General features: G+C 38.9%; 3 protein-coding genes across 3 annotated transcripts; 1 reads left to right on the plus strand and 2 right to left on the minus strand.

The window, feature by feature from the left end:
- The first annotated feature begins 379 nt into the window (after nt 1-379).
- On the plus strand, nt 380-5555 carry LOC110376832 (histone acetyltransferase type B catalytic subunit). The gene is made up of 8 exons (XM_021335442.3): nt 380-736; nt 956-1125; nt 1437-1608; nt 2233-2392; nt 2848-3013; nt 3397-3545; nt 3845-4013; nt 4300-5555. The coding sequence occupies exons 1-8, from the start codon at nt 676-678 to the stop codon at nt 4465-4467; spliced, it is 1215 nt and encodes a 404-aa protein (XP_021191117.1). The 5' UTR covers nt 380-675; the 3' UTR covers nt 4468-5555.
- Nucleotides 5545-15549, minus strand: LOC110376818 (protein male-specific lethal-3). Its single transcript, XM_064040804.1, has 13 exons — nt 15153-15549; nt 14235-14413; nt 13969-14093; nt 12299-12446; nt 11325-11513; nt 10796-10921; nt 9793-9962; nt 9249-9402; nt 8826-8927; nt 8268-8373; nt 7845-7932; nt 7677-7761; nt 5545-7479 (listed from the first exon to the last, which is right to left on the minus strand). Exons 1-13 carry the CDS (start codon nt 15252-15254, stop codon nt 7407-7409), a joined length of 1647 nt encoding a protein of 548 aa, XP_063896874.1. The 5' UTR covers nt 15255-15549; the 3' UTR covers nt 5545-7406.
- A 1673-nt stretch (nt 15550-17222) lies between these two features.
- Nucleotides 17223-18170, minus strand: LOC135118512 (larval cuticle protein A3A-like). The gene is made up of 2 exons (XM_064040806.1): nt 18100-18170; nt 17223-17967 (listed from the first exon to the last, which is right to left on the minus strand). Exons 1-2 carry the CDS (start codon nt 18109-18111, stop codon nt 17347-17349), a joined length of 633 nt encoding a protein of 210 aa, XP_063896876.1. The 5' UTR covers nt 18112-18170; the 3' UTR covers nt 17223-17346.
- Between the last annotated feature and the right edge of the window lie 1284 nt (nt 18171-19454).

The following is a 19454-nucleotide window of genomic DNA, read 5'->3' on the forward strand; positions in this document are numbered from 1 at the left end:
GGTTTAATGCATATCAGCTCAGCATATCTTTAAAACTCAATACGCTTTTACCATTGATCTTCGTTACTTATTCATGATTTCAGCATATCTTCGGGATCTCTTTTAAGATTCACAAGTACGAGTTTTAAATATTAGAACCTAAGGCGAACACTAGATGTGATTGTATCTTAAAGTTATGGCATTCGCTTTTTTATTTGCATTTTTTCTTTCGGTTAAATGTAATGAAATCTGGGAAGTTTTCAACTAATATTCGTTCCAAATATTAAGAGGAAAATAGCTTGAGACCTATTTCCTGACCTCTAAGTATAGATAGCAATTTGGTCCTACTCTACCGGTGCCATAGATTAAAAATGCGAAGGAAGAAGTCTTCTTTTTTGACATTTATTTTTGACGTTGACTGACAGCTATTTTAAAAAAGTAGCCTGGCTTTCGTTTCTCTAATTTTTGCATTTTTGTTGAGTCCTGTCTGTAAAATTATTGTTTTTAATACAGTGATTCATATTTGAATTTGCCAAACCGTTGGTGTATTTTAAATTATTCAAAGGTTTTCTATAACAATACAGTTTAATATTATATGTGTTGTCTTCCATATTTTTATTCCCCATCTTTTTGCGCGGGAATCGGGTGGTCTGCAGGTGTAATGAAATAACATTTTTATTATTAAAGATTAAGAAAATGACGGACGCGCTGTGCCATTTAGTTGTAGATGGTAACGAAGTTTTGGAATTTAAGCTGGGTAAGATTGATTAACTTCTGTCTTAGTAGATTACAATCCATCAAAACATCTTGTCTGTTATACCATCCGGCGTACAAAATAACATATTGCCTAATTTTTGAGTCATTGTCATGTTAACGAAAGCTGGATATATTGTATCATAGTTGTCTTAAGGTTGTCAATCTTTGTGAGTATTTTGGTGTAACTGGTCTGAGTGTAAAATCCTGTTTATTATTTCAGTAAGGTCTGTAGAAGATCTTGAGAATGACGACACAAGTTTCGGTCCTGAGATGTGTCACCAGGTATTTGGGGAGAATGAAAACATATTTGGCTACACAGACTTGCATATAAGACTTTATTACAGCGCTGGAAGTCTTCAGACATATCTTGGTATTGAATACACGGAAAAGGTAATTATTTTTACAAATTTTTATTGCTAAGTTTGTTGTTCACAGGACAACCCACTGACCAAGTGTAGTCTTGATTTTGATGTCTAAATCAACTCATTAATGAGAAGGGGGATGGTTTATTCTAAATGTAAACGTTATTTGTTTCACAATGCATGTTATGTTTTGAAAGTTTATTAGTCACAAAGAGCTGTACCTAAATAGGTAATACTCAATGGATAAACACTAAACTAGCTCAGTATAAGAATGCAAAAGGATAGTTGTGAAATAAAACCTGTTTTGTTACTATTGAGGTTATTTATTTGTAATTACAGATTGAACCAAATAAATCCGAGGGTATGAAGGCGGATGATGTAGAAGGTGCCTTGACAAAAGTGTTGGCTCCAGGGTATGTTACCAACTTGGACCACTTTGTCTCGATCCTGAAGAAAGATGAGTCATTCACACCTCACGGACAGTTGTTACACGCATTCTCTGTGGACCCATGTAAGTATAGACAGAACTAATTTTATACACAGTATTATGGTTGAAATCTTGCTATGAATAAATCTTGTTAATGTTCATAGAAGTATGTGTGTTTTGTTGACTAATAACATGTTTGATAGGTGTATAAGTTCAATGAACTTTTGCATGACACAATACATATAATGTTTTATACAAACAGGTTCTGACTGTTAAGAGATAAATCATGTTTGTATATTAAGTATGTAGTGTTAAATGAGGTAATAATAACTACTTGTTACAACCAGTCAATGTTATGGATACCACTATAGGCTGTATTTTATTTGTGAACCAGTTGGCCGGGTAGCTAAAGATCAATTTCTCTGTGGTATGCCATGTACTAACAGAGTCCATATTGTATCAATAATATTAAATTTACCTCCTGTGTAACATCATCATCCTCCGAACCTTTTCCCAACTATGTTGGGGTCAGCTTCCAGTCTAAGCAGATTCAGCTGAGTACCAGTGCTTTACAACAAGCAATTGCCTATCTGACCCCCTCTACCCAGTTCAACCAAATTGTTTATTGAGTATTACATGAAGAGAGCCCCTAGAATAGTTCATTAAATATCTTACTAATTATTCAAGAATCACATATTATTTTTACAGTTGATGGTGGTGAGAAGCGATCCTTTGAAGTGTACTATTGTGAAACATCTACACCGGGTTTTCTGAACTTCCATGAAAGGCTGCAGACATTCCTGCTGTGGTATGTGGATGCAGCATCATTTATTGACGTGGATGATGATCAATGGACATTTTTCACTGTGTAAGTATTCTCTAAAGAATCCTAGCTTCCCTGTGTAACTGATGATTAATGTCATTTTCATATTACATGCCAGAAATATGTACAATAAAAGCAGTTTCATAACGATTTATGAGTAGTACGCCTGCAGTTTCACCCCCATCCTGACAGAACTACCTTCTTCACCCAGATAAAGCAGCCAATATGTTTTTGTTATGAATAAGCAGCATTCCTGTGTAAAGTTTCATTAAAATCTTTCCAGTAGTACCTATATTTACATGATCCAGTTGGGCATTCTAACTCATGTTCGTTATCTTAAGGTACCTTCTAACTTAACCACTTCACTGTCCAAGACGCAGACACAATAGTTAAAAAATGTGTGTGTCACATATACAATGGGACAGGGAAGTTAATTTATTATCATCCCAACGTTACAAATTCCTCATTTCTCCAATTCACCCTCTTATTCACTATTCCAGTTTCGAGAAGTTCCAGTCCAGTGAAGGCGGCGTCCGCTACGCGACGGCGGCGTACGCGACGGTGTACCGCTACTACGCCTACCCGCGACACTCGCGCCCGCGCATCTCGCAGGTGCTCACGCTGCCGCCATTCCGGAAACTTGGGATTTGCGCTCAGTTGCTGCAGGTAATGTGGTACATTTTGTAAATAACGACTAAAGTTTTTGGCGGTCTAGAATATTTCACTCGACGCTGCGTAGAGCGCAGAAGTGCGCGTGGAGTGTCTATCGCATAATTTTGCTCGAAAGTTAGTTCGAATTCGCCATCAAGTTTGGCGAAAACTTTAAGATTATTTTTATTATCTATACTTACTCCTTCAATGAAAGTAAATAAGTACACGTTCACCAAACTACAGACGATGAAAACTCTTAATAAAGCAAACATGCTGCAGCTGAAAGTCTCTAGGACTTTCTCTTGTATAAAAAATAAATAAATAACTGTTGGTCACTCATTTGCCAGCTAGCATTGATATTTTGTTAAGTAACTTATGAATAATTTTTAAACTTTCAGGCAGTGTACTCCCACTTTATAATACAACCAGAAGTAGTAGACATTACTGTGGAGGACCCATCACAAGACTTCCAAAGGATTAGAGATTATGTTGATGCTAAGAACTGCAGTGGTTTACCAGCTTATCAACCTGCTAAACTTTTGCAAGGGTACGTTTTATTTATTTTGTGACTGCTTTTCATAAATATTAGTCCGTAACTATAACAATAACCAAACCATTACCAACCGTGAAATTTCCGCTCATTAGTCAATTCGACGATATGTCGGCTTGTCTGTTTATTGCTACAATTTAATAGGGCAACCCACTCATAATTTGACATAATTCAATTGTAAAACTTGTAATCCATACTTTTGTAGTATGCAAAGGCATTTTTTAAACTCAAAACATCCCAGTGATTCGCACATCAGTTTATAGCCATTACCTTTAATTTCTGGTTTATAATTTCAGGTTCTCAGAAGAAATGGCGAATCAAGCCAGTAATAAATTCAAAATCAATAAGAAACAAGCTCGGCGCGTGTATGAAATTCTCCGTTTGAAGAGCACAAACACTTCTGATAAGACTGCCTACCTGAACTACCGGCTTGATGTCAAAAATAGGTTAAATGCACCTTTTCAGGTATGATATACACATTACGTACTACATTTTACCTGTAACTTACGACTGAATACTGGAACGGTACTTCCAAACACTAAATTTTCTGCGACGGATGTAAGGCGAGTATTAGGTTCGCAATCTGATAATCAATTTATCACCATTTCCCTCAGCTATCTCCATGTCAAATTTTATCTCTGACGGTTCAGCTATCTTAGCGTAAAAACGTAACAATTTGTTCAGAAACAAATTAGCATGTATACTCAGCATACCAGCAATTTAGTTTACATAAAGGTTGTATTTGTTACAGAAAAAGAAATTAGAAATGAAGAAACTGCAAAAAGTTTTGAAGCCTGAAGAGTATGCGGCGACAGTAAGTGCCACGGGACTCAGCGAGACACACGGCCGCCTCGCCAACCAGTACCTCGCGCTAGAACACGAGTACCGCCGGGTCATACATAGAATGGAACAAGATTAACCAATAATCAACCAGTCAGAAATATCATTTTTTTAACAACACCAATAAGGTATCTTACATTGAATTTTACTAAAAACTTTTTAAAATAAACGGCTGGCAACACCGGTAAAAAAAAGATTACAAATGATTCTGTTGAACTATGGGCACATTTTCTTAATTTTTGTACAACGTAAATGAAGATAAATTGTTTTTTTGGCAGTAAAATTGTTTGAAGGGTTGCGTTTATGTTTTTTTTCGTTATTTAAATTTAAGTCTTTGATTATTTCCAATTATTATTTTATGTATTATTGTTACTTTGAATTCTCACTAAATCAATTATCATCATTGTGCAAATTGTGCCAATCCTTCTGACAGCAATTGCCATGTTACGGAATATAAATAAATAGTAAATAATTTTAATTTCCTTCTGTTAGATGTCTCACAGCCGGATATGAAGGTACATTTTTATTTTAGTCTACGGTGAACTGATCTATTTTTTAAAAGTTATAAATTTCATGTAGGTCTCTAAGCAGGGATATCAGATTGGTTAAAATGGGATTCAAGAAACATCTTTTTTCCTACAATAATACGTATCAATAATAAATCGAATGTGTAATTGCAAGTTTTGTTACCGAAAACTGCGTTTTTATTATATCACAAAAAATGCTCATAAATAATAAAGTTGATCTGTAAAGTTACGATCTACAACTACGACGAATTTAATGTTTCATTGTAAATTAACATTGATCTCAAGTTTCTTATAGAAAACATCAGCGAGATCATTTCATTGCTATTTAGTCATTAAATTGATGTATGTATTAGTTTTATAAGCAAACATTCACAAAAATATGTTGGTTAGTTCTAACACCTGGTTGAAAACCAATTGAAAATGAGGTGTTTTGTTGAGTTTGAATCTTTGGGAAACAATCTAATGATTTATTGTGTGCCTTATGAACACAGCTCGCCTTAAATTTAATTTGGTGAATAATGTATTATTACTTTAAGTTTTCAATACAAGCTATGTCCAATTGTCGACTTAATATCGCAAAATCGTTTTTGTTTGAAATTGGAATGTAATTTTTCATAATAAAACACTCGTTTTGAAATCATATTTTATTTATTTTGTAAGTTGTCCACTAAAATAAAATGCTATTACTATTGCAGTTTTCTCACTATAGATAGGATTGATTATAAAGGTCAGCCAAACATCTACATTTGGTGTAAAATTTCAATTCACGTCAAATAATTTTGTCCCGCTGAAATCAATCGTTTGATGTCTCGCACATGTGCTTATTAATGTTCTGTTCCTAATTTTTTAGTTGTGCGGTCACTTGCACGTATATACCCACCCATCGAGCCTTCCGGTAATATCAGTGCTGCTTACTTAGACCTTTTGTTGCCCTTTGAAGACCAAGAACAGTAAGTGTTTCAAAAGCTCGAAAGTTTTGTAGCATATTATTGAGGGACAAAGTTATTTGACGTGAACAATACAGGCTTACGTTAACTTGGTGCATATTATTCCATCTCATCGTTATCTAAAACGAAAGAAAAAAACAGATCCTGTGTAATGTAATTATATGAATCAGCGTCGGCATTTTTTAAATTTTCACTACACTGTACTTATTATAATAATAATCATATAATGAATAATCTACATTATAATGTGAATTTATTGATCAGTACCAGAGACGGCTATGATATAGTGTCGTAAATCACTACAGTATTATATTGATAGAATAGTTTAAAATGATGTGCAAATTGCGATAGATTTTTTATGTTTATACTTCAAGCAATAAGCATTCTGTAAAAGGTGAATAAAATTGTAATCAACTGAACTATTTGTAAAAAGCTGAAACACTACAATACAGAAACTATGATAACTTGACACTAAATATTTCACGCAGTTGTTCATTGATATCACACATTGCGAAAGATATGGATAAATAATATATAGCTACACAAATGTAGACAGACCAGTCTCTCGCTAAATAGATACAGTATTATATATTAAAAAGACGAATTTAGGCTAGCGTAACTGCTATATACTCATAATAATAATCATACCAGGTTCCCTATTGTGCATTGATAGGCCAGTGCTAATAACCAACAAGGTCCCGATTACAACCACTACGTAATACTGACAAACGTTTCCTACAAGAAAATAGTACCCTACTTATTCTCCACGCTGACACCACTTTCTATGACGTGCCTATAGAAATAAGCGCTTTCAGTTGGCTGCTTATTGACAAACATTGTAGAATAAAGTGTACAAAAGCAAGACCAATCGTATTGCTTATACTTATACGCACCAAGTATAAACTCAAGCGTCCACCGAAGCGGAGTGGTGAAGTTTTTAAACAACCAATATAATTGCTAGGCTCAGGGACGTGGCGAAGACGAGGTATTTGAATAAGAAAATTCTATCGTTTTAAAAACTTCTCGGCTCCGATCCGATTTAGTAGATTCTGTGGTCCTAAGAACCTCATAAAACATTAAACCATTGCAATTTACCTAATTTAGTAGGCTATTGTACCTTAAGATAACAAAAGCAACCATGATATATAAATACGAAAGTGGTGTCAAAGTTAAGGCGCATTAACATGAGAACTTTGAAATTATTTCAACGTTACGTTTTCCTAATGAAGGCTTTACAATAAGTCACTCGTTTACGATATTGTTTTTTTTTTCTAGTAATCTCAATTACTAGCTGATATTATTAGCTAAGATATTATCAAGAAAAATGTAAAGAGATTCTAGAAGAAAGCGTGTTTGTTTCCTTGATAATATTTTAGCCTATTCTAAATATCCGCAGACATTTTTGTGATGGTTAGAAAAAATTTGGACGGTGGCGAATATTGATGTTTTTCTTTGGAATAAATTTCGACTCGAATCAGTTAAGTTTGAATCATTTGGAATGTAATTGTCTCGATAGAGAGCAAGTGTTGTTAGTTGAGTATCGTTTAGTGTGAGCGAGACATGCTGTCTGCCACATAGTATACTTCGCCGAACCATTCGCTGTGCTCGTCCAAGTACCTGAGAAGAAAAAAAAATTGTAATAATAAAAATATTAGGAACATGCAGAACAAAACTAAATCTAAAATCCAGCCCTGCTGTAATGCATAATGATTTTGCTTTGTTTTGTTGATAGAAGAGCTCTTAACCATTATCAAATAATAAATGGTTTTTGGTTGGACAGTTTCGAGAGTTAATAAAAATAAAGGCATACTTACTGCACAAACATATCAATATGCTTGAGTATCAGTTTCAATTTGAAGTCTGGCATTTGAGTCGCGTTCAAGAAGTCTGGCAATTTCACTGAAAAGAAAAACCCTCAATGAGTTTTTATTATAATACGGCAACACTGAGCGGTAGTATTAAATAATTGATTAAGGCAATACCAAAGAGTCTGGCAAGATGGATGGCACCATAGACACGGCATGGCAAGTGCTCTGTCCCATCGCGCGGAATAATTTGCCATTTCGCCACCTGCAAACATAGAAACAATATTGATAAATAATTTGAAACAGAATGGATGCTGAAAATCAACAGGACCCGGATAAAATATAACTTATTTTTACTCGCGGATAGTATTGTCTCCTAACAGCGAAAGTATTTTTAAAACAGATTCAATGGTTTCGGAGCCTTTAGGGTACACACATAAACATATTTCTTCTTTATAACATTATTATAGATAATATTAGAAAACCATGGTTTCCATTAAAGTGGTCACAAATGACATAAAAGTGACTATTTCCATTTCCACAGATGATATCAACGATGATGGTAAATTTTCGAACTCTTCAGCCAATTTAGTATGTTACCTTATCGAGCAGCAGTGAGAGCGGCGTGCGCGTGGAGGAGGGCGCGGGCGCGGCGGCCGCCGGACGCGCCCAGCACTCGCTCAGAGACGAACCGCTGCTGCCCACGCTGCAACACATACATAAAAAATACCATTAATTAGTGCTATTTAATCGTCAAAATATTTGTTATAGTCAGAGAGTGCCTGATTGGAACAGAGAAAAAATTGCTCCTGGAAACTATTTATATACTCAGTTTAGAGCCAGATTTTTAGGTCTCGGCTGCATCCAGCTAGGTTGGAAGCCAGCCCCAACATAGTAGGGAAAAGGTTAGGCAGATTTGATACCGATTTTTTGAGGTGATAATAGAAGCGAGTTGGGGCTTACTGTAAAGGAAATAAGGTAGGGTTTACAATACTGTGGCCTGGTGAGTTACAGCGGACTTGCAACCCTGATAATGGCGTATGTCAGATTTATTGTTGAATGGCAGTTTTTAACCTTTTTGTCAGACGTAAAATCCTAATTACCTTACCCATATTTTTTGAGTACATAATGCTATTACTATGATAGTAAATAATTTACCTTGAAGACATAGTTTCGAAAGCCCTCGGCTCGCCAGTTGAAGTGGAGGGGGCGGGTTCCTCATTTTCAGATTGAGACACCACCGACTTGTGAGAGCGAAGTCTGAAAACCGCAACTATTATGTTAGCCAAACCTCTTCTTCAGGTATATTGTAAAAAATATATGTTGAGAAAACAATTTGTTCAGAAATCTGAGACCTTCTTTAACCAAGCCACATAAGGGCTCAGAGCAATGTTTTTTTTAACCTTGGCAGTTTGACAAGGGCCCAGTAAGGTACCCAGTAGGTACAACGCCATCTGTTACTTTCTTTAGAAAGTATTTTTTTTAATTCTCATAAAGAAAACCTCCCATTCTTTTTTTAAATGTTTAAACAACATTTTTCTCTACTCTACTAAACTCCTTGCTATGAACCCAGCTACGAACCTCCTTGCAACATTCCCGCTGCGGGTTGCGGGTCGTCCGTCGCGAGTCTTGGAGCTGGCGACGTGGTTGTCGTCGGCCGTCGACTCGCTCATCGCGAGCTTGTCGTTGAACTCGCACTTAGACGCGTGAATATCGTCGTGGTTGTTTGATTCACCTTTTTTTTAAATGATTACATTGGTTGGTAAATAGGTATATAGAGTTTGGTACCTATTACAAAAATTGTTCCCTATTAATTAGATATCAATTAAGTCGAATCTTATAACTTGTTCTCGATATCAAGGACATCCCAAAAGTTAATCCCTAAACATAGATGTATGGTAAAAATGACTTCTTTTACATAAATAAAGGATACCAGATATCCGCGAAAAGAGCATGAATTGTCTAAGGCTTCACGCAAGGGACGGCCCTGGTACATAAAAAGCTTAAGAAGAAATATGATGGAATAAGAGTCTGACACTCCCTCACGCTGCTAACCCACAGCGGCATTTATGATTCAGCGGGGACATTTCTTTTTTTAGGGCATGACAATGATGATATCTCTTACCTTCGCTCTTTTCAGCGTCCATGGGATCTGGCGGCAGATGCGAGTACTCGGGTATCTTGGGGCTCTTTAGGTCTTCCTCGGCGGCAGTAAGCACATCTTCCTCGGTAGCCATCTGGTCATCATCATATTCCTCTTCGCCTTCCAACTCCAGTTTCTTGTGCGCTTCTTGTCTGGAATTTTTACTTTCTATAACCATCACATCTTTACAACGTACCTACATACTTACAACCAGACAAAAATGATTCGTTTCAGGTTCGATCTCAACAACAATAAATAGTCACTAGTACAGCTACTTTCTGTATTACTATATTTCACGAGATTTTAGCCAGACAGACCCTTTGACAATAACTACATATCCCGAAAATATTCCTTTGCAAGATCCCACATCAATCGATCAATTTGTACCTACTTCAATACAGAATTTACACGCGCGGACCGTCCGCCACCTCGCGGACGAGGTTCAGTCTAGGGAGTTACACATACAGTGCTAGTTTATAGTACTCACTCGTCAATAAACTGTCCGCAGATCTCGTGGTACTGGTGCAGCTCCTGCTTGTACAGCAGGTGTCCGCGCAGGATGAAGTCGAAGTACACGCGCGGACCGTCCGCCACCTCGCGGACGAGGTTCAGTCTAGGGAGTTACACATACAGTGCTAGTTTATAGTACTCACTCGTCAATAAACTGTCCGCAGATCTCGTGGTACTGGTGCAGCTCCTGCTTGTACAGCAGGTGTCCGCGCAGTATGAAGTCGAAGTACACGCGCGGACCGTCCGCCACCTCGCGGACGAGGTTCAGTCTAGGGAATTACACATACAGTGCTAGTTTATAGTACTCACTCGTCAATAAACTGTCCGCAGATCTCGTGGTACTGGTGCAGCTCCTGCTTGTACAGCAGGTGTCCGCGCAGGATGAAGTCGAAGTACACGCGCGGACCGTCCGCCACCTCGCGGACGAGGTTCAGTCTAGGGAGTTACACATACAGTGCTAGTTTATAGTACTCACTCGTCAATAAACTGTCCGCAGATCTCGTGGTACTGGTGCAGCTCCTGCTTGTACAGCAGGTGTCCGCGCAGGATGAAGTCGAAGTACACGCGCAGACCGTCCGCCACCTCGCGGACGAGGTTCAGTCTACGAATATAAAATAGGTACTGTAATATATGTTTTCGTATAGTGGTGTTAGATTGTTTTCAGAATGTCATGAAAATTGTTATTGAGAAGAGGGATCATCAAGTGGCCTATCCTGTTTTGGGTGGTGAGGAAAGGAGTGTCAGACTTGCTTATTAAAACCCACCAAAGTTCCGTGTTAGGCCTGAAATAGCGATAGGCGCGGTTTCATACAAAACTGGAGCACTTATTTTTGAACAGCGCCGCTGCCCGCTCAACATAGTTTCAGGTTTAGGACCCTCTGTTTCACTCTTCTTTCCGCCATCCATAAATCTTTAGAATAATCTCCCAAAATGGAGGATTGACTATTTAAAACATAGAGGGTTTAAATGTAAATATACCTAGATAACCAAGATTCTTAACATACCTGCAAGAAACATCAAGCATATCCGGCTTCTGCGGCGGGTCATGCCTCGCCCGCGTGGGGTGCCAGGCGCCGGCTCGCGCGAACCACTTCACGAAGGACTCCAGTATCTGAGCCGCGCACGGCGTCGCCGGCAGCCGGGACAGGCGACCGCGCTTCACAACCAGGTGGTAGTCGAATGTTAGGCGGTCGCTGGAATATACGCCATAGTTTTAACCACTTCACTGTCCACGAAGCAGACACAATAGTAAGACAATCGGTGTGTGTCACTCATGGGATAGGGAAGTTATTAATGTGCATCGGAGAACACGTCAACGTCCGTCGGTCTAGCGCCTGATCTCTCTCCGGTCGTGTCGGATTGCCGTCCCATTGGGCGCAGAGAGTGAAGGAATAGTGAATGCACTTGTGTCCAAGCAAATGCTCGTGCACTATAATATGTCCTGCGCTGCTGGCTGATCTCCTTATATGAGAACTGACGCCGTGGTCGAAATCGGTCTTGTGACGCTATACCTAATCGCAAAATCGAAGTCCCGCAACAATCAAATAGGTATTGCGTAATGTCGTAGATTCTTACGATGCGACGTCGCAACGCAATGTTGCAGCCTCACCCTAACGTATCCCCCACATATCTTCCAGTCTAATCCAGTAATGATCAAGAAAGGCAGTTTAGTTATTTGCTATCAATGTCATAGCATAGCCCGGTCACCAATCTATATGCGCGACATTACCGAGATATTATTTATAGTAAATCTCAATATCTGAATCTTTTACTTAGCTAGAATGATGAGGTAGGAATTATATAATTAATGCATTGCAAGAATTAATCTTGTTAAATTAATATATAATAGAAGGTCCATAGATAGAAGAATGCCCATAAACACGAGCATATTTTATTGGCATCATATTGAACGTATAAGTAAATACTCATTAAAGCTTCAATAAGTGTCTGTAAGCAATGAAACTTCTCTCAAACTCACCGTAAAGCGGACGGCAATGCGATATGCGCGCGTCCTACATGCACGTTGGGCGGCGGCGAGCGCGGCTGCGAGCTGGATCCGGATGCAGACGACGAGTCCGTGTCGGCAGTCTCCACGCCCTCCTCGATGTTATCTGATTGAGGAGAAACTTTCAAAATACCTGATATGAGAAGACTTCAAAGAAAAAATATATTAAAAAAAAACACAAGAAAAACACGCTTTGACAAATGCATGTAGAAATTGAAATTACAAGACTTTTCTACTACAGTAGTAGTACAAAAACAGTACAACTACTGTAGTAGAAAAGTTGTAGTACAAAAACAGCTATGATACGATGTCCTATCATGGACTACGATCCTTGGAAGATGGTTAAATTAATAACATTAGATTCCATTACATACAGGTAACCAATAAAGGTAATAAAAGCGTGTTAAGAAGAAATGCTTTTCTTCTGAACGAGTGGATTTTAAAAGCACGTGAGGACCACACCCATTAAAAACTGCATTGATGTATGCTCATTCGCTACGACGATGCTTGGTTCCACAGTAAGTACAGTCGGAAGGATTAATAAAACCCCTCTTTTTGCATGGGTGTTACATAACAATAAAAGACAATGTAATCTACTTTAAATACCTACTCTAATATAGTAATTATAGTTCGTAGTAGGGAGCATTGAAGCTGCAGATAAGAGAACTGCAACGTGGTTTCAGGGCGTGGCAATGCCTTAGCTCGGGTGTAGTAGAGTACCTACACCTACATAAGTGCCATTTTATAAAATAGCTGCTACTTTGTAGCGAGGCCCATCTGTGGCTCAAATATACACACATATTCAGGCAATAGCATGAAAGAGTAATAAACATTCAGCAATCCATTCACACAAATTTTTACGTTTGTTATTGTAAGGTTTTGAAACCAAAGCGGTTTGCCCGTTAAAGAGCTACCATGCTCCAGACAGACACATACATAGCTGTCTAATATATAACACCACCCTTTGTGCATCGAGGGGTAAATGTAGGTATGTAGAACGTCATTCCACGTGGTGACACGCCCGTTGCATTACAGAAATGCAGACTGGACTTTGTCTGTTTTATAAATACCTACCTATTTCCTGTATCTAAGTACAAATTCAGTCTGAAGCTATTTTCAGAATAAATTATTATGCAAGCGCATTGCAGCCAAATTATTTAAGGGGTAGTTAGACCGTCGTAACTTCTATTTTAAGTCAACCCTACTTGAAACTTTGGTTTCGTCATGCTTTCATTGTAATATTTCAGAAGTTGAAAACTTTCCCCAATTTTTGCAGACGATAGGATAACAAAGGAAACCGCCAATGCGATGAAGTTCAATGCGCATGTCTGGGGCGTTACCGCGCAAACCGCCATGTTTGCCGCGTTTGGGTGTGTCGTGGCGGGCTTTTCGAAACTATACGCACGTGCATAAGTTGTTTGTATGTACGTTACAATACGATGCATCACTTAGCTTTGGACGCATCAATATCAAATTATTTACAAACAAAATGTGGATTTGTTTGTTATATAAAATCGCAATGAATACAGTTGCAATGCTGTAAATTAAAACTTTAATTTTGGACATACATGGGAGACAATTGTTTAAATATTTAAATGAAAATAATGCTGCAAAGCACATGTAATATTTAATATCAAACTTACCATCAGGCTGTGTGCTGCTAGAAGACCCGTCGTCGGAGAAGCCATGCCGGGCGCGCTTTGGGGGGCCCGCCCCGGTGTTTGAGCTTCCTCCCTTTTTGCGCTCTCGTCGATACAGATATGCACCCCTATATCAATGAACAATTTATTCACAACTGAGAATATCTTAATGGAATTTAAGATTGTAAAAAAAAATTAACCAATTTATGATTAGGTACGGAGACAAATTTTTCACTATGACTTTATGACTAAATTAAATATAATCTTACAGTTGAAGTTGGGATTTCTCAGCGAGATCTCTTTGTAGCTGTCTGTTTTCTTCTGTATCTTTCAAAACAAAATCTTCACTGACGCAGCGATCCCACGAAGAGTTCCATCCTTGGAAGTGTATCAAATACTCTACGGTGCGGCGACCACGCTTATCCTTACTCTCGATCACTTCCAATACCTGTTCACAATGGATAGAATAAAGTACTACCGACTGTCTCCATATTTATGGATAATTATAATGACTTGCATGTGATGGAGAAGTCGAAAGTCTAAATAACGTTCCACAATAAGTTTGGACTACATTTCCTTCTCCCTTATAACTTTATGTGGGTTTTGTAATATATATGGAATATTGATGGTCTCCAAATCCACTATATAGTACTTTCAACACCAGGAACAGTGCATGGGTTATTTTAAAAAGATTTATAGATATTTAAGTGAAATAAAAAGTTAAGCCTTCAGTCATCACATGAGGACTTGCCCCACCCCAACCCCACCCAATGCCATAAATAGTGGAATCCACACAAAACTTCAATTTAAATAGAACACACATTAAATTGCCTAGTTATTACATCCTTACAGGAACGGAGTAATTATATAAAGTTCTTGCATAATATAAGAAAAAAAAAAAATTTAAACAATTTCTTAAAATATTTTTGAAGTAAGCTAGCCAGCCAGAAGGATTGTTGAATTTAACAAAGAATAAATCGCTCAAGGTACAGGAAGTAAAAGTTGAGTTCACATTTGTGTAATCTTTTAACAAGAAAGTTGGTCAAAAAGTTCTTCAAATTTTATAACCTAGATGTTAGTTTTGTTGCAGATGATGAAGCTCTACTTGAAGTATATTATAAGTAAAACATGATGATGGAAAATATAATAGTGTAGGGCGTGGTTAGGCCTAGGCCTGCGGTACTTACCTTGGAGTCGTACAGCACTTTAGCTTTAGTTGGATCTGGTTCATAACACAAAACGCGCTCGCCTTCGCTAAATTTATACCGAACCCCCCTTGTAGACACCATCGCCGGTTCCGCAGCCCCAGTTACACGATATAATCAAAGTCCAAAGTAATTATTGTTATGTAATTCGATAAATATTATATAAAATATGATTAATTTGAAGAAAACACTGAATTACAAACTATTATTTTCAACGTTAGTTCCTTATTTATTTAAAAGACCGGCAGATATATTTAATAAGGTGCAAGTTATTTAGAGTCAGAGAACACTGCAGCCGGGCGTGTGCGGCACGCCTATTTCTCAAAAATAATGTTTTGTTTGGGCGTCGGCCGATGTTTATTTTGATTTCAGCTGTCAAACATAGGAATATACAATAGTACAGTTATTTTTGTTATGGCAACACTGACAGCGCAATGGCGCTAGTAGTACGATGTCATTCGTTTGTATAATTTTAAAGAAATATCATAATTTTATAGCTTTTATGAGTATTGATGTGGTTAATTTCAAAATATCATGATCACCTTAGAGTAAACTTAAGTAAAACGAAACTTTCTACTTGTTTAAAACTGTTCATTTCATATAATACTTATCATGGGATCACATAAGAGTGTTCCTACTGGTTTTAATAGTTTCACTATTTCATCTCTTTCAGAATTCCAAAAACTTATAATTATTAAGTTATTTTATAACTGAATTAATTCGGATGAGTTACATCATAAAATTCTTGCAGTTTTATTCTGGCAAGGGCGTTGACGTATTCCTAGACGTATACTATACGCAGTGAAGAGTTTTGTTTTGGGCGTAGGCAGGGTGTAGCCGTGTCGCGAAAGGGGGGACAGTTTATTCAAGGGCGTTGGCAAGGAAGGGAACAAAGCCGAGCCTAGTACTTGTTAGTACTAACATGTGCTTGTTGTGTATACTTAGTCAGTGTGCATGATTTATTATTCAGTAGCTCCTACATCTTGTTTTGTAATAGTTCAGTGAAGTTTTTATTATTCTTTTAGAATCCAGACATTCCAAATAACCGGTCTCTGATTAGGGGGTGCCCCCTTTTTTTTGATCCTGTGTGCATTTACAGCACATATCCGCCCATACCGAAGAAGCTCTATAACTATACCACAGACTTTTTGTAGGATAGATAATCGGACCGATATTTGATGACCGATTGAGTACTTCTACTCCCTTGGATGCTTGGCCTTTATATGTGGTGCAAATAATGTTTACCAAAAATTTGAGATGATCGTCCTATAGCTATATTTAACATACTAGTTTTTTTATTTTATGCAAACGGGAGTTGATTGAAGATAAAGGACTTTTGTCGGGAATCTATTTTTGCGGACAAATCAAAAAACCTTCCGAATTTTAACTTTGCCTAAGTAGTAACTAGAATCTAATCAATAACGGAATTGTGCAAAAGGGAAACACCCCAGCGAAACGCCACGAGACAGATTCATCACAATAGTAGGCGCGGCAGGCGGGGTGGCGAGGCAGGGTGGCACGTGGTTAGGGCGTATGGATGGTACATCAAGCCCTAGCCGTTTATAGCCGTAAAGATAACACAGAATAATAAAAAAGCTCTTAGAGGTCGTTTTCCTATTCATGGATGTATAATGAACATAAATCTACTCAAAAAGGGAGTTCATATCCCTCTTTGCTGTTCCCATTTCAATGATATATGTAAGGTCTAGCGTAGAGTTCTAGTCACTGCAAGAAAGTATTCACAGATTGTAAGATTTTCACATGGGCCGAAGTTGCGGAAAACTTTCTGACAGAATCTTATCTGACCATAGGTACTTAGGTACCTATATCTCCTTATATGGCGTCATGCGTCTACTTAGCATTCTACAAGTAACATACCTACTATGTACGAGTACTAGAACTTAACTCAAATGTCAGTAGGATAATTTTAATCGCAGGCGTGAACTTTATAACCCACAGTGGTACTTACGCTGTGTGACTAAGTATGCGAAAGCGCTATGTTCATTAAATGACAAGTAGGTACATTATAGGAAAAAGTAAAACAAATAAAAATTCAGTACAAAATATTAATTTAATTAAATAATTCCTAATGGTCTTAAGACATAATACTGAAAACGTATTGAAAATAATACGCTAAAAGTATTATACAATTGGATTCCTAGGTTTTGGCATCAATTTAATGGTGGTACAGGGGAGCGGAGTAGGCGATGGGAGCGGCGAACTTGGCAACAGGGGCAGCGTGGACTACAGGGGTAGCGGCGTACGCCAGCTTAGCCACGGGACCAGAGTGGTACACAGGGGCGGAGTGGTACACGGGAGCAGCTGCCTGCACAACAGGGGCGGCGTGGTAGGCGACGGGGGCGGCCACCTTGGCAACAGGGGCGACGACCTTAGCGACGTGTCCGAGAGCCTCCTTGCGCACGACGGCGTTGAAACCGTTGTGCGGGTCAGCGGTGTAGTCCACGGTGCGCTTGGTGCCGTCGGGGTCGACCACGGAGTAGGAGCCCTGCACGACGTCACCGTCGCGGCTCTCGTGCTGGCTCTTGGAGTCGCCGGTGAGACCGTCCTGCACGTCGTACGCGAAGCTGTACTGGGGGTGTGCGTCGTACTCCTCGACGGCGAGCTTGGCGACGGGGGCGACTACCTTGGCCGCGTATGCGAGGGGCGCGGAGTGCACCACTGGGGCGGGAGCGTACGCCTGGTGGGCGACGTAGCTGGGGGCGGCGGCGTACGCCACGGGCGCGGCCTGGTATACTCCTGCGCTGGCGGCAGCCACCAGGCATGCGAACACTACAAACTGGGAACAACAAAAACGTCAAGTTAGAAACGAAATTCACTTGTTTGCACTATTCAAATCACAGTCAACATTTGTTTAATGAGTCTGCTTTAGAAACTGGTGTTGCTGGTTCTTGTGAGAACTCCGTAGTACCTTGAATGCCATTGTGTGTTGTGTGAATTGATCGAGGATGCTGAATGATGTGTGTCGAGGAGCGCTCGAAGCTTTTATATGTGAAGCGGGGGCGCACCCTTTCACTCGGCTTGTCGTGCGGAAGGCGCATGACCATGGTTTAGAGCCCCGGGGCGCTATTAATGATCCCTAATATTTCGGAAGCTGATTAATTAAATGGTTGTATGTACTTAAGACATTGACATTGTAGGTAGCTGCGATAGGAGATATGAATAACTTTCATGGTTTATTTCTTATCTATACTACCTGAAACTGCTAAAAGAGAGTGCTGTGCGGCTGTAAGCTGAGAACTTCAGGGTAACTTTATTACTCGAATAGTCTTATGCAGAATCTTCTCGAAATATGACAGGGATTTCTTTCATCATTAGTCCCCTAGCTCTATATGACTTGGTCAAGTAAAAAAAAGTCACATTGGAACTTGTCAGGCTTCATACGCACACCCGCGTTTGGGATATTCCTAAAGTCTACGCTCTACACGATGTAGAACAATGTGCACATAGTGATTGATGTTCACGATACGTTAACAAATTCCTCTAGTTACAGACGGATTTATAATCATCAATTGAAAATAGTTGTACATACATATTAGGCCAATAAACATATTCCAGCCCTTTCCCATATTCCCTTCGCGACATGCAGTCGTGTAAAAAACAAAAAAAGACAAACAGCAGAAGCCTTACAAAACACAAATTTTACTTCGCGCCAATTTTTTTCGATTTTCAATGTCAACCTTATTCCTATGGTGTAGAATTTCCCACAGATGCATAATTTCCTGTAAGTCGAGCCTCGGCTCAAGGTCGCAGTAACCGGGGCAGTCTGCCGACGCCCGCGGCTGTCGCTACACTTGCTCTGCTTTCCAGTTTATGAGACGAGTGGGTAGACTTTCGACTTTGGACAATGTTAGCGCTTTCTTATGAGAGGATTTTGTTGCGCATAGCTGTAAATATAAGCTACTGAAATCTGTAAAATGCCACATTTGACAGCTTGTAGTAACTTGATGTGCTGGTGTTTATACTTCAGTGAAAGATATTTTTTCAGGAAGTAAGGATAAATGTTTTAAATGCAGATAAAAATTAGCCTAAAGCTTCCTGGATAGGGTATCATACACGGATATTTTTTCCAAATCTTACCATTTGTTCCTGAGATTAGCGCGTTTATGATATTAGCATGTTTCAAAATATAAATTACTCCAATATTAAATAAGCTTATTATTATCAATATTAATGGTCTCTGCACACAGCGGGCGCGGCGCGACGGGACGGGACGGCGACGTGACACAATGTACTAGATCGCCGCGTCGCGTCGCGCCGAGCGGG

The sequence above is a fragment of the Helicoverpa armigera genome, chromosome 23 (assembly GCF_030705265.1).
Source record: "Helicoverpa armigera isolate CAAS_96S chromosome 23, ASM3070526v1, whole genome shotgun sequence".
In the NCBI taxonomy this organism is placed as follows: domain Eukaryota; kingdom Metazoa; phylum Arthropoda; class Insecta; order Lepidoptera; family Noctuidae; genus Helicoverpa; species Helicoverpa armigera.

Bases quoted from the DNA above. Each gene is read 5' to 3' on its own strand.
- LOC110376832 (XM_021335442.3), top strand. From the start codon at position 676: ATGACGGACGCGCTGTGCCATTTAGTTGTAGATGGTAACGAAGTTTTG. The intron at 1,126-1,436 runs GTAATTATTTTT...TTGTAATTACAG, and splicing joins GTATTGAATACACGGAAAAG to ATTGAACCAAATAAATCCGA. The intron at 2,393-2,847 runs GTAAGTATTCTC...TCACTATTCCAG, and splicing joins CAATGGACATTTTTCACTGT to TTTCGAGAAGTTCCAGTCCA.
- LOC110376818 (XM_064040804.1), bottom strand. From the start codon at position 15,254: ATGGTGTCTACAAGGGGGGTTCGGTATAAATTTAGCGAAGGCGAGCGC. The intron at 8,374-8,825 runs GTAAATTATTTA...TATGTGTTGCAG, and splicing joins TTCGAAACTATGTCTTCAAG to CGTGGGCAGCAGCGGTTCGT. The intron at 7,933-8,267 runs GTAACATACTAA...CTATGTTTGCAG, and splicing joins TCTCACTGCTGCTCGATAAG to GTGGCGAAATGGCAAATTAT.